Source organism: Thermothielavioides terrestris, chromosome 1 (assembly GCF_000226115.1).
Source record: "Thermothielavioides terrestris NRRL 8126 chromosome 1, complete sequence".
Lineage (NCBI taxonomy): Eukaryota > Fungi > Ascomycota > Sordariomycetes > Sordariales > Chaetomiaceae > Thermothielavioides > Thermothielavioides terrestris.
Genome location: NC_016457.1, coordinates 5065375 through 5078826, shown reverse-complemented (window position 1 = coordinate 5078826; position 13452 = coordinate 5065375). Strand labels below are relative to the sequence as shown.

Sequence of the window (13452 nt, the reverse complement as noted above, 5' to 3'; positions counted from 1 at the left end):
TTATAGATATCTAACGTATAGTGCTCTAAGAAGCTATTTATTACCAATAGGCGGTAGATACGATCTTTAAGGTATATATTGTTCTACTTAGATTCTACTATATTGTTAGGGCTCTAGAAGTTGTATATACTATAGCTAAACCACTCTTCGAACGTAAGCTTATACGCCTAAACAACAGGATAGTACTAGAAGGAGTACCTATTAAAGTGCTAGATCTAGTCGGCTATAATGTCGTAGTTATTAAACGCTATTTCTAAGGCGTTGAAGTGTATATCACTATCGAGGCTATCGACGTCCTAGTTCTTGTTTAGCTACTACTTGAAGATACTATATATAGGGATAGCCTTATCGATAGTATTAATATAGCTAATCAGGGTTATCAACTCTCTATTATAGAGGTTAGGGAGCTCTAGCTAAGAAAATAGTATAGTAAGTAGATAGTAGACCCTTGATATTAATGAACAACCCCTAACCTTCCTATTCTTCTTCGTTTTAATAGCTAGGATCTAGAACTTCCTATTTAATATCGCTAGGCAGTAGCTTATCTTATCGATATTCTAACAACTAGCTACTATAATATTATATTTCTTAATAGTATCTTTATAGCGGTCGAAGAATTCGTTTAGTATATCGATCTATTGCTAAGTAGATAGTTATATAGCCTCTACTAGCTTTCTACTCGTTGTAAAGTATATAGGATAATCGAACTGCCAACGTACCTACTAGGCGTAGCTGACAGGGCCTATAGGAGGAACACGACGTGCCTATAGGCAATTTGTAGCGCTTTCGATAAGATCCTAAACGAGTAAGGATCCTAAGGTAGATAGCTACTTTATATATATATTGAGGGCACTATCTTCTATATCTATAAACGTACGTAGCCGCCTAGTAATATAATAGGTATTTAGTGCTAACGAGCCAGTATTATAAAGAGCCTTAAGATATATAGTGATCTACGATTTGCTATAGCCGAACCGCTTAGCTATAATACGAAGAGAAGATATTATATAGCTATTAGCCTTGCCTCGAAGGTAGTTAGTATAGTAGTGTATAAGGGCGTTGTTGAGCTAGTAGGCGGCGCATATACTACGTAGTTCGAGCGGGAAGTTCGAAGATCTAGGTATATCAAAACATTATAAAAAATATTACCACTTATAAGTTGGCTAGCGGCAATAGCTTCAAATTGATACGGTTGACACGGTTGTAATCCCCTGTGCTAGGACGCGTTCGTATATAAAATTAGGTGGAGAGGTGTCTGGTTTTTTTAGGGTATCTAGCAATTTTGTGCCCCTCTCTTCTGGAAGAAGAGAGGGCTACGAAAATACCCACTTTTCCTTTGGCCCTCGGGTACTCTGCCGGAGCACTCTTTTCTTTTTTTTTCTTTTGACTACGCGAGATGTTTGCCAAATGCAGGCGGGAACGGAAGAGCAAGCTAATGGACTTGTGCGTCTGCCTGGGTTGTTGTCGCTGCCAAGATCGAACTGCTAAGATCGAGATCCCGTGAACTTCTGAAAGGCGAAGCGGTTGGGTGTGGCCCCCATTTGACGTGCATGGGAGACAAGCGATTGGGCTGGTGCTTGAGCACCGCTGTGATGATCCACCTAGCGCGCTAATCCATAACTTAATCTGACCCGACGCTAGCATGCGCCCCTGGCCAGGCACCAACCATGTTCACGCTTGTGATTCTGCCATCCAAGTGGAATTCCTTGGGGCAGACCCAGCCAGCACATGTGGCATCCAAGTCACTTCCCGTTTCCTCTTCAGCCCTGTGGTCAGGTCTGTCCTGGTCCTTTCTTGTCTTACACGTGTACCTATGTATGCTCATTCACATCACATCCTGTCGCTCAACCTGCCGTTGGCTGCCAGACCGACGCGTTCTAGCAGCACAATAGGTCTGAAGCACATGTCACGGGCCGCCTTCAAGGGATTCGAGGAAACCTCCCTATCCCCAGCGATCCACTGAAGATCTGAACGTGGGCCGCCAGGGGCACTGGATTATCTGGCCGATCACTGCATGGCCCAGGTTTCGTTGCTGGCCCCCACGTGCGTCCTGCCCCCCAGGGGGGTGGGGGGGGAGGAGGTGGGCAGCAAACCGGATGGCGGGCCGAATGCTTCCTTTGCTACTGCTGGTTGCCCATGACTGCACAATCAATGTACTTCGAGTCTTCATAGGCCAGTCTTCACAGGCCCAGGTGGCTTGCACCGCTCTCCGACGTAGTGCTTGGTATCCCTTCAATTGACTTCCAGGTTCCTAAACCAACCATCCACCGCTCGTTCTGCCGTTTCGAATGCCCGTGCAGGCCTTCTACATGTCGACCAACCCCACGACCACGCCCGCGATACCCTGCGGTGTCCCCTGCAGTCAGACAACACACAGCTCGGTGCCACGACAAATTCGCCGACATCCGCGAGATGGATCACCCTCCGTTCCTTTCCAGAAGCACTTGGCCGCTGTCAAGTTTTAATAGCGAGAAGTATTTCCTCCATCGACCGGGATCGCCGCCGCCAGATTCAAATTGCGGACACTTTTCGGCCATTGCGCTTTCCGGAGGCTGATCCTATGGGATGCCGAGAGTCTCTTTCTACTGTACTTTGCGCTGAGGCAAGGGAGGACTCGTCTGCACAGGGAGAGGTTACTACACCAGGCACAATCTAGGCTGGGCGCCAATGGCAGCAACGGTGAACCGGTCACCGTCATGGTGGTAACAGGAGGGCCGGAAGAAGCAGAAGCCCCTGTGTTGGGTGAGAACATGCCGCACTGGTTCAAGCTCAGGCAGTGAGTAGCCTCGCCGTCTTACCTTGAAGATATGGTACAGTACCGGTTTCTGACTTGGTAGTCTCGACGGCTTCTTTCACGGCCTCAGGTCTCTAGTGCCGCTTCGAGATTACCGGCCAGAGTACCCCAGAACAGCGGCCGAAGCCTCGCGCTTCCCATTCGCGCTCTCCTATACGAGCATTGCCAACCCCCACTCCGTTCGTGCCCCAGCCCAAGTACGAGTCTCGGGATTATACGTCTCAGTACCACAAAGTCGAGCCCTGCGATCTCGACAAGGCCAAGAAAGTCCCGGTCCCCGACGACTGGGCCTACAGTGGTGTCGTCCAGGGCCAGGCGGAGCCCGTTTTTGGCTCGCATAGCCTCCTGGGATTGAAAGATGATGCGTGCTTCGACAGGTTCGGAAGATATGGCCCCTACGGCCTGGGCTACAGCTCGGAGGTGGTGTTGAGCTCGGTCTGGACACAGAGCGGGCTGGGAGTGAAGCTGTATGGACCAAGACGGGCAAGATCAACTACACCGCAATCGACTGGAGGATGCGCAAACTCGATGTTATGAGTCTAACAAGAAGCGCTTTCATGGCTCCGAGGAGCACGGAGATGGAGCAGCAAATAAACACGGCCGGCCGCGAACGCTCCCGAGGACCGCCGTGGTGGTCCGGACGTACACGGGATTCAAGTGGACGCGGCACGCGATCCTCAACTTCCGAGCCATGGTATCCGAGCTCGCGCTTCGGTCGGGCGGGGAGTACGCCGTCCACTTCCTGCTCCATGTCCGCGACAACGACCTGCTGATTTGGGCAGATCCGGCCACCGCGCAGCGCGTTCTGGACGACAACGTCCTGGCCGAATTCCACAATCTAACCGTCCTCTGGTCCGAGGCCCAGATGCGCCTCTTGTATCCGGGCGAGTTTGGACCGAGCTTTTCAAACCCAGCTAGCGGGAATATCCACGGGGTCTTCCGCAGCGCGCACATGCCCCTGCAGCACTTCGCCATGAGCCATCCGGAATATACGCACTTTTGGAACTTGGAAATGGACGTCCGCTGGCTCGGGAACTACTACGAGCTATTCGACCGGCTCGGTCACTGGGCCAAGGAGCAGTCCCGCGTGGAGGCGTGGGAGCGATCGGCAAAGTACTACATCCCCCGCCTCCACGGAGACTGGAGGCTCTGCCTAAGTCGCTCCACATGTGCAAGAGACACATGGTGAGGGAGGGTAAAGATGAGATGCACCGCTGAGATAGGGTGCCCAGTGGTCAGACTGTACTCGCTGGGTAGTCGGTAGTAGTGATATGGCGGAGCAATGGAGGTTCTCATCGTGGTTGTCTCATTCCCGAATCGTTGACCTCTGGCCCCTCAACCTCATGTCTCTCTGTGTTGCTGGTTATGTGCAACGAGGCCGTCTCTTGTGAATTGGTGCCTAAAATGATTCTCAAGGTCGGTATTGCGCTCGCAGCGGCGGCAATGAAGGCCCCAGCCAGCCCTCTGCCCGGCATGGCTGAGATAGGGCGCTGAAATGATCGGCATGAACCGCCGGGGCTCCCTCGTTGTGTAATCGACTGGCTGGCGCTGGCCGTCGCCTGCCCTGTCCAAAAGAAGGACGGCCCACCGATCGAAGAGCATGGTCCTGCCCTTTGACAACTTTGCGCTGGCGGTGTACCTCCCAGGGAGACTGACAAGGTGAGGCAGCCGTTTGAGATCTCGTCTCGAGAGCCCGGTCAGCTTGGCCGCCTGCCAGGCTGAGAGCGGAAAATAGATGAGGTTGCGGGAAAAACAGAAATAGCAAACGCGGCGGCAGGTGATGAGGTAGAGGTAGCCGCCAAACCGGTCACAGCTCGAGCACTTGGTGTTGCAAAGTGTGTCGTACAGCACGCGACATGTATAGGAGCTTGCATTCGTGCTGACGATAGCGCGCAGGATGTTGGGACAATGCTTGAGGATCGACCGATACTGGTGAAGTGAATCGACAAGCTCCATGGCACGGCGATTCACGCGCCTGAAGCTGGTCAAGGTCGGTATATCCAGCGCAAGGAGAATTTCGCTGACAAGCTCCAGTGGGAGGAGGTCCAGGCGCCCCACCGGCTGGCGCGTTGAGTGTTGCGACAGCATCGTATGTCGCCCATTGTCGAGCGGGCACCGTGTTTCAAGGTGGGCGTCATCCAAGGTGTGATCGCAAATTCCGAGTTCGAAGCGTTCATACCCGAGTGCTTGCTGGGATGCGTCTATTTGCTCTGCGTCCATTGCTCTGGGGCGTGTTGGGGTGTGGAAGCGGAATGATGGTGATGGGAATGGCGACGAAAGGGTCTCCGCAGCGGCAGTGAATGGTTCTTGGCAGCAGCGTCTGGTTGCGTTCTCCTTTTTCCTCTCTTCCCTGTGCCCAGCCGCGGGAGGCAGCCGTGGGTGTCAGCACGGGTACGTCAGCTTGCATGTCCAGCCCTGCGCTTGCAGGTGTGTGGCGGCTGAAAAAGAGCCTCTGGTACCGTACCGGAAAGAGCTGTATTTTTCTTTTCTTTTCTTTTTTTTGTCAGATTCGAGGTCCTCACAACAGCTCATATATTTCCACTCATCTAGCTAAACCCATTGCGCTCAGATGCAAGAGGTTTATGCTGGAGGAAGGGAACAAGCAGCATGAAGGGCATCAAATGTTAGTCCGGTGTAGTGTACTTCCAGGTTTGTACCTTAGTGCTTCGTCATAGTGGGGCCGGCCTGTCTGTTGGCGCCGGCTTGCAACCTGGACCCGCTGTGACGCCAAGAGCGGCAGAACTCATGGAGGAGCTCCATTCCAGTGACAACATTCAGCGGGAGCACGAGCACGGTACTCCTGTACCTTGGGAGGTGGTAGTGCCTCCGTAAAACCATTCCGCTATACTGTGATAGTAGGCTTGCTTAGCTGTGCCAAATGAACCCATCAAACCACTCTGACCTTACAACTGTCAGTGAAGGGACATAGATAGCTGGTAGTTATCTGCTAGTTTCTGGCAAATGGCCGGAGGACGGATCTGTACCATAGCACAGATACAAGATACAGAGAAGCCAATCGAGTCTGAGAATTGGAGATCTGCATGTAGGTTGCACACACTCTTAGAAACAGGTAACACTGGAACCTCTAGGTAGGAGCTCCTGTGTAAGGGAGTATCGTGGGCTTGCCACTCAACCCACCTGATCCAGCTTTCTTTCACCAAGCGACGAGTGGGCAGTAGTATAGACTGCCTGCCTTCTAAGTACTTTCCAGACGTCAAGCAAACCGATTGCTGAACCACGGAAGAATCCCACTCTCGCCACTCACTTGAGTACATACCTTAGACAAAGAAAACCATCACGTTAGCCCGTCCAGCTGCCTGCCTGGGTGCTCCAAGAATCACATTATCAGTACGGAAGTACACGCCAACAACAAACAGCAGAGCTCAGTTCAGCGCTGCCCGTTCGCCCTTGAGCCAAAACAGTTTAACTCAGGTAGTTAAGGGAGGTAGTTACTGCTTCCAGGCTAGCGGTGCTTTTTTTGGGTCCGCGTGATCGAAATCCAATCTCGTCAGGCACCCCCCTGGTCTTTCCGCGTGGGTGGCACCTTGCGGACCCTGCCCGCCAAAACAAACCCCGGACGGGCTAACCAACAAGAACATTGCCAGGTACGGATTACACCGTCACACCGGACTCTGGGCCTGAGACAAGTTCGTTCGTCTGGCAACGCCGCAGCAATCTTCTTCGAATTTCCTTCTTCTCCTTCTTTCTTTTCCTCCCTGCTATCAAAAGCAGCGGCACATTGATGTGTGCAAGCGAGCAAGCATTTCGATTGCCACCCATTGATCTCGAGTCGTAAACCAGGAGCGTAGCTCTGAGGTCATCGACCTTCTTTCCGAGCGGTCCCCGCGAAACCGATACAGCTCGTCCGATCCCGCCTGGCCCGGCGTAGCGAAGTCCACAATGCCCATCATCAAGGACAACGAGATGGTGGGCCCTGCACCGCCCACGGCCTCCGGACTGACGAGGTCGCGAGGGTCGGCCGAGGACCTCGGCGTCTTCGACGATGCGAAAACCTACTATTCGGCCGAGGAGCGCCACCGAAACCACCGTGCCGGTCCGCGAACCCGCACCTACTCTCAGGTAGGCGATCACATCGCAATCCTCTTCGAGGGGCGTGGCCGATTGCTGACTGGGATTGCGCCGACAGAACAGCTTGCTGAAGCAGATGGAACGCACAATTGTGCACGAGCCGTACAGGCGAGGAAGTCACGGTACGGGCAACGACGCTATATTGTTGCTACCGATTTCATTATGCTGACCGTTGGCTGCTGCTTAGACGAGAGCACTCTCCCCCATTCTCGCCGCTTTCTGATCCAGGTCGAGCCGACCCTCCAGAGTCTTCAATTGCAAGAAGACACAGATAGGAACATGCAGATCACGATTGAGGATGCTGGTCCGAAGGTAGGCAGCGTACTTGCGATAACCATCGCGTGCCTAGTCAAAGGGCAAAGGGCATGAGTGAGGACTGACAAGTGGCCTCTAGGTTCTCACCTTGCGCACCGCCGCATCCAATGGGTATAACCGCTTTGACATTCGCGGCACCTATATGCTCTCCAACCTGCTGCAGGAGCTCTCGCTCGCTAAAGAGTACGGTCGTAAGCAAATTGTGCTTGACGAGGCGAGACTGAATGAGAATCCGGTCAACCGGCTTTCCCGCCTGATTCGGGACCACTTCTGGGAAGGGCTGACGCGGCGGATTGATGCGTCGAGCATTGAAATTGCGGCCCGAGACCCCAAGGATTGGACTGACGATCCCCGCCCGCGAATCTATGTCCCCAGGGGCGCCCCGGAGCAGTACGAATATTACACCAAGCTGGCCAAGGAGCGGCCCGAAATCCGGCTGGATGTGCAGCTGCTCCCGGAGAAGATCACCCCCGAGCTGGTGCGGGACATGAACGCCAAGCCCGGTCTGCTGGCGGTAGACATGGAGGAAGTCACGGACCCCAAGACGGGGGCGAAGACGCTGAGAGGCCGGCCCTTCGTCGTGCCGGGAGGACGGTTCAACGAGCTGTACGGCTGGGACAGCTACATGGAGTCCCTCGGCCTGCTGGTTCACAACAAGGTCGACCTGGCCAAGTCGATGGTGCTCAACTTCTGCTTCTGCATCAAGCACTACGGCAAGATCCTCAACGCGACGCGCTCGTACTATCTCTGCCGGTCACAGCCGCCCTTCCTGACGGACATGGCCCTCAGAGTGTATGATAAGATCAAGAACGAGCCGGGCGCGCTTGACTTCTTGCGGACCGCCATCCTCGCGGCCATCAAGGAGTACCACAGCGTCTGGGTGGCCGAGCCGCGGTTGGACCCGGTCACGGGCCTGTCCCGGTACCGGCCCGAGGGCCTCGGCGTGCCGCCCGAGACCGAGGCTGGCCACTTCGTCCACATCCTGGAGCCGTACGTGAAGAAGCACGGGGTCAGCTTCAAAGAGTTCGTCGACGCGTACAACCACGGCAGGATCAAGGAGCCGGAGCTCGACGAGTACTTCATGCACGACCGGGCGGTGCGCGAGTCGGGCCACGACACGACGTACCGCTTTGAGGGCGTCTGCGCCAACCTGGCCACCATCGATCTCAACTCGCTCCTCTTCAAGTACGAGACGGACATCGCGCGCACGATCCGCAACGTGTTCGGCGACAAGCTGGTCATCCCGGCCGAGTTCTGCGTCGGCGACATGGCGCCGGGCCACGTCGAGACGTCGGCCATCTGGGACCGGCGGGCCAAGCGGCGCAAGCTCGCGATCGACAAGTACCTCTGGAACGAGGAGGCGGGCATGTACTTCGACTACGACACGGTCAAGCGCGAGCAGCGCACGTACGAGAGCGCGACGACCTTCTGGGCGCTCTGGGCCGGCGTCAGCAGCCCCAAGCAGGCGGCCGCCATGGTGACGCGGGCGCTGCCGCGGCTCGAGGCCGAGGGCGGCCTGCTGTCGGGCACGCGCGAGAGCCGCGGCGAGGTCGGGCTCGAGCGCCCCAACCGCCAGTGGGACTACCCGTACGGCTGGGCGCCGCAGCAGATGCTGGCCTGGACCGGCCTGTACCGGTACAGCTTCACCGAGGAGGCCGAGCGCCTGGCCTACAAGTGGCTCTTCATGATCACCAAGGCCTTTGTCGACTTCAACGGCGTCGTGGTCGAGAAGTACGACGTCACGCGGGCTATTGACCCGCACCGCGTCGATGCCGAGTATGGCAACCAGGGCCTGGACTTCAAGGGCGTCGCGAAGGAGGGGTAAGTGAAACAGCCTACTACCTTGTGGTCCCCTGTCAACAACAGCATTCTAACGTAGAGGCGTGGCGAACAGGTTCGGCTGGGTAAATGCCAGCTACATCTATGGTCTGCAGATTGTCAATGCCCACATGCGCCGAGCCCTAGGCACGCTGACCCCGTACGAAACATTTGTCAAGGCGGTGGAGGAGAACAAGGCCAAGGCACTTGCCGAGCTGGTCTGATTTTTCTCCAATCTCTCTTCTTTTCACCCTTCATCCTCTTTAGGTCGAGGATAAATACGGTTAGGGGTACCTCATTTTGAGGGAGATTTTTTTTTTTTTTTTTTCTTTGTTTCTCTCCAAGGATATGGCTGGGAGGGTACCTCAGTTAGGGGAGATCTTTTATTTTCTCTCTCCCCACCTCTCTCTCTCTCTCAGCCTCTTTATGTCTCTCGGGTAAGAGAGCGACAGCGGCATTGTCTATGCAGCCTAGATTGTTGCATATTAGCATCACATTGCATGGGGATAGGGACATGCATCCAGGAGGACAGGAGGAGAAGACAGGGCAGACTACAGGCCTCAGGGAGCGAGTGAGATGGGCGGGTTTCGGGCAGCATTCTCACGAGCGAGTTACATGGGTCATGGTTAGAGGCTGAGAGCAGCCCAGGTATGCCGCCCGCCGCAAGGTCGGGCAGTTCATCGCATTACTCTCACATCCTGCCTTGCGGGGTTTTCCCGGGGGTAGGGACGGTGGGATGGCGATTGTCATGTTATCTTAGGTTGTCTGTATGTATGCTATATGAAATGTATACTGTAACTTTTCATGTTGTGGCAGGTGGTGTCTCTCTAACTGTTTCTATAACAGGGAAGTGAAGCAGGCTGGTATCGTTCAGGTTCGCCGTTGGGAGGTGTACATCGGAGAGTAATAGTCACCACGCGTGTATTTTGATAGATGCTGGCAGAGCACCGTTGAAGGAACCATCAGGCCAGATATATTAAGGTTAGACATGTGTCTGTTGTTGTGCATACATGCTCGAGTCCTGTGTTGCTGTAACCTTCGCAGAGCCTCGCTGTTCCGGAATACAGGCGGAAGCCCCGCAGAATCCGGGGTTCCGGCAACCGCTGGAGCGGCAACCAATCAACACGCGGCGAGGGCGCCACAAGGGGCAATCTGCACAGTCTGCGAGCGAGCCTCCCCTCTGCCCCACACCGCAATTGTGCCCCTCCAAATAATTTTTTTCCCCGCCATACTGCGGTATATGGAGGTGCCGTAGTTACCCGTTCTCCGGCACCTGGAAACCAACTCTAGAAAAAAATGGAATCAAGCGCGTTGTTCTCGCCACCACCACCACTGCCCACCACCGCCCTCTGCCCTTGGCTCTCCTGCCCCGGCGGTGAACTCTCGTGACTCTGTGGGGCCTGTCTGTTGAGCCTCTTTCTTTAATCCCCCTCCACCGTCCACCCCCGTGCTCCTTATCGCCGTGAGCCGTGTGCGTGGTTTCGCCGTGGGCGAGACACACACCGACTTCGGCACTCCGCGGCGTGAATTCCCTGGCCAGCCAGTGCCTGAACTGCCCTGTCCTGCCAGTGCCAATCATTGACAGTTTGAATTGAACCTTTGGCGCGTTGTCGTCTTATTGCGGTCATTAGTCCAGTTCCCATCTTTTCCACTCTGGGGACTGTGTCTTCGTCGCTCGCCATCCGCCATCCAATTTCCAGGTTGTCCACGTGCGTGGGCTAAGGACGAAGGTTCCCCCAGTGAACGGCTCCCCCAATTCTGGCAACCATGTGCGGCATTCTCGCGCTCATCCTCGCCGACTCGTCGAGCACCGACGCCGCCGTCGACCTGCACGAGAGCCTGTACTACCTGCAGCACCGCGGCCAGGACGCCTGCGGCGTGGCCACGTGCGCGGCCGGCGGCCGGATATTCCAGTGCAAGGGCAATGGCATGGTATCCAAGGTCTTCGAGGATGGCAGGCGCGTCGCCGACCTGCCGGGGTACATGGGCATCGCCCACCTGCGGTATCCCACCGCGGGCACTAGCTCGGTAGGTGTTGGCTGTTATCAACATACACTCACGGTCTGGCTGTGACTGACCCCCCTTGGCTTCCAGAGCGCCGAGAGCCAGCCGTTCTACGTCAACTCCCCCTACGGCATCTGCTTCGCGCACAATGGCAACCTGATCAACGCCCCCGAGCTGCGAGATTTTCTCGACAAGGAGGCCCACCGCCACGTGAACACCGACTCGGACAGCGAGCTGATGCTCAACGTCTTCGCCAACGCGCTGAACGAGACCGGCAAGGCCCGCGTCAACGTCGACGACATCTTCAGCGCCCTGGCCCAGACCTACCAGCGCTGCCAGGGCGCCTGGGCCGTCACCGCCATGATCGCCGGCTTCGGCATCCTGGCCTTCCGCGACGCCTACGGCATCCGCCCGCTGATCATGGGCAGCCGGCCGTCGAGCACTGTCGAGGGCGGGACGGACTACATGCTGGCCTCGGAGAGTATTGCCCTCCGGCAGCTCGGGTTCCGCAACTTCCAAGACATCCTGCCCGGCCAGGCCGTCTTCATCCAGAAGGGCGGCCAGCCGCAGTTCCACCAGGTCGCCGAGGCCCAGGCCTACTCGCCCGACATCTTCGAGTACGTCTACTTCGCGCGGCCCGACACCATCATGGACGGCATCTCGGTCAACAGCAGCCGGCAGAACATGGGCGCCAAGCTGGCCGACAAGCTGCGCGAGGTGCTCGGCGAGGACGGCATCCGGGAGATCGACGTGATCATCCCGGTGCCGGAGACGAGCAACACGGCGGCCGCGGTCGTGTCGGAGCGCCTCGGCAAGCCCTTCTCCAACGGCTTCATCAAGAACCGCTACGTGTACCGCACCTTCATCCTGCCCGGCCAGAAGGCGCGCCAGAAGAGCGTGCGGCGCAAGCTCAGCGCCATGGAGTCCGAGTTCAACGGCCGGGTCGTCTGCCTCGTCGACGACTCCATCGTCCGCGGCACGACCAGCCGCGAGATCGTCAGCATGGCCCGCGAGGCCGGCGCCCGCAAGGTCATCTTTGCCAGCTGCGCGCCGCCCATCAAGCACCCCCATATCGTGAGTTTATTCTTATTCTACTTTTCATCATTTTCTCGCCCTCCCTCTCTTTCTTTACTTTTCGCGCTTGACATATCTAACTTTGCGTCTTGTACAGTACGGCATCGACCTGGCCACGCCGCAGGAGCTCATCGCGCACGAGAAGACGAGGCAGGACATCGCGCGGCACATCAACGCCGACGACGTCATCTACCAGGACCTCGACGACCTCAAGGCCGCCTGCATGGAGGTCAGCCCCGGCGGCAAGGTCAGGGACTTCGAGGTCGGCGTCTTCTGCGGCAAGTACAAGACGGCCGTGCCCCCGGGCTACTTCGAGCACCTCAACGAGGTCCGCGGCAAGAAGCGCAAGATGGCCGACGAGGCCGTCCCGGGTGCGGGTGCGGGCGCCACCGCCGCCAATAATGCCGGCGCGCAGCAAGTTGTCGGCAACGGCGGGCCGGTCAACGTGGCCAAGCGCGCGCTGACGGACGGCGACACCGTCGGGCTGGCGGTTAGGGCGCAGGGCCAGGGCCAGGGTCAGGACAACGCTGCTGCTGTTGATGGGCCGGGGGAGGAGGGGACTGCCCCCATGCCGAACCCGAGTAATCGGCAGGATATCAGGTACGTCTCATGGCAAGAAGCTTTCTTCTCGGTGTGCTTGCTCGGCGCTGACCAGGTAATAATTAATTAGCATCCATAACCTCGCGAACGAGCCCCCGAGTCAGTGAAGCAAGTCAGGGGAGAGACTTGATCATGTGTGACCGTGTTCCGGCATCTTGAGAGAGGGGGGTGGGGACGGGAACATGGAGTACGGTCGGGCGGGGGTGTGCTTTTGAGGGAGAGCGACTTGGTTCAGCCAGCTGGTGATAGACCCATAGACGGCTTTGGCTTGGGGGCTGTTGCTTACACAAGGCACTACAGGGGCTTGTTGCATTACCGGAAGGGAGCATCCATGTGCAACTGGGGGATATGGTGGTAGATGGGTGGGTGGATGTTTGCTTTCCGGTTCGAATTGGCTGCATACATGGTAGCTACATGGTAGATGTGGTTGGGCGCGGCCATGGAGGAGGATATATGAAATGTAAGACTCCTGATTTCAGGGGTCTGGTGCCGAGTGGCGTTGCAAGCGGGGTGCGTCAATCTGTATGTCCAGGCATTGTGGGCTGTCAACATCTATCTCTGCAAATGTTCTCAGTCGTTTGGTGAGCTCCTTGAAGCAGTAGTTTGGAGATCTGTCGCGTGTCAACCGGAATCTTCGCGAGACTATGTCGGCCCCTCGTCTGGGAGGGCGCTCTACAGGCTTCCCGAGACCCTGTTTGTTTGCACTCTCACGGCCTGAGCCATGGCGGTAAGCCGGACTCCAGCGGTTATGGAGCGCT

At 56.4% G+C, this 13452-nt stretch overlaps 4 protein-coding genes across 4 annotated transcripts; 3 read left to right on the top strand and 1 right to left on the bottom strand.

Moving 5' to 3' along the window:
- Window positions 1-2782: 2782 nt before the first annotated feature.
- Window positions 2783-4059, top strand: THITE_2108771 (uncharacterized protein). Its single transcript, XM_003649751.1, has one exon. The coding sequence runs from the start codon at window positions 3264-3266 to the stop codon at window positions 3981-3983; it is 720 nt and encodes a 239-aa protein (XP_003649799.1). The 5' UTR covers window positions 2783-3263; the 3' UTR covers window positions 3984-4059.
- On the bottom strand, window positions 4060-5170 carry THITE_2108770 (uncharacterized protein). The gene has a single exon (XM_003649750.1). It carries the CDS (start codon window positions 5012-5014, stop codon window positions 4136-4138), a length of 879 nt encoding a protein of 292 aa, XP_003649798.1. The 5' UTR covers window positions 5015-5170; the 3' UTR covers window positions 4060-4135.
- A 1196-nt stretch (window positions 5171-6366) lies between these two features.
- Window positions 6367-9360, top strand: THITE_2108767 (glycoside hydrolase family 37 protein). The gene is made up of 5 exons (XM_003649749.1): window positions 6367-6874; window positions 6942-7005; window positions 7071-7195; window positions 7278-9019; window positions 9093-9360. Exons 1-5 carry the CDS (start codon window positions 6695-6697, stop codon window positions 9238-9240), a joined length of 2259 nt encoding a protein of 752 aa, XP_003649797.1. The 5' UTR covers window positions 6367-6694; the 3' UTR covers window positions 9241-9360.
- A 1149-nt stretch (window positions 9361-10509) lies between these two features.
- THITE_2108763 (uncharacterized protein) lies at window positions 10510-12860 on the top strand. Its single transcript, XM_003649748.1, has 4 exons — window positions 10510-11044; window positions 11111-12094; window positions 12192-12694; window positions 12765-12860. The coding sequence occupies exons 1-4, from the start codon at window positions 10784-10786 to the stop codon at window positions 12799-12801; spliced, it is 1785 nt and encodes a 594-aa protein (XP_003649796.1). The 5' UTR covers window positions 10510-10783; the 3' UTR covers window positions 12802-12860.
- Window positions 12861-13452: the final 592 nt, after the last annotated feature.

Coding starts and splice junctions, on each gene's coding strand:
- THITE_2108771 (XM_003649751.1), top strand. CDS start 3,264: ATGGACCAAGACGGGCAAGATCAACTACACCGCAATCGACTGGAGGAT.
- THITE_2108770 (XM_003649750.1), bottom strand. CDS start 5,014: ATGGACGCAGAGCAAATAGACGCATCCCAGCAAGCACTCGGGTATGAA.
- THITE_2108767 (XM_003649749.1), top strand. CDS start 6,695: ATGCCCATCATCAAGGACAACGAGATGGTGGGCCCTGCACCGCCCACG. Junction 6,875..6,941: donor GAACCCGCACCTACTCTCAG/GTAGGCGATCAC, acceptor TTGCGCCGACAG/AACAGCTTGCTGAAGCAGAT. Junction 7,006..7,070: donor GTACAGGCGAGGAAGTCACG/GTACGGGCAACG, acceptor GCTGCTGCTTAG/ACGAGAGCACTCTCCCCCAT.
- THITE_2108763 (XM_003649748.1), top strand. CDS start 10,784: ATGTGCGGCATTCTCGCGCTCATCCTCGCCGACTCGTCGAGCACCGAC. Junction 11,045..11,110: donor CCACCGCGGGCACTAGCTCG/GTAGGTGTTGGC, acceptor CTTGGCTTCCAG/AGCGCCGAGAGCCAGCCGTT. Junction 12,095..12,191: donor CCATCAAGCACCCCCATATC/GTGAGTTTATTC, acceptor CGTCTTGTACAG/TACGGCATCGACCTGGCCAC.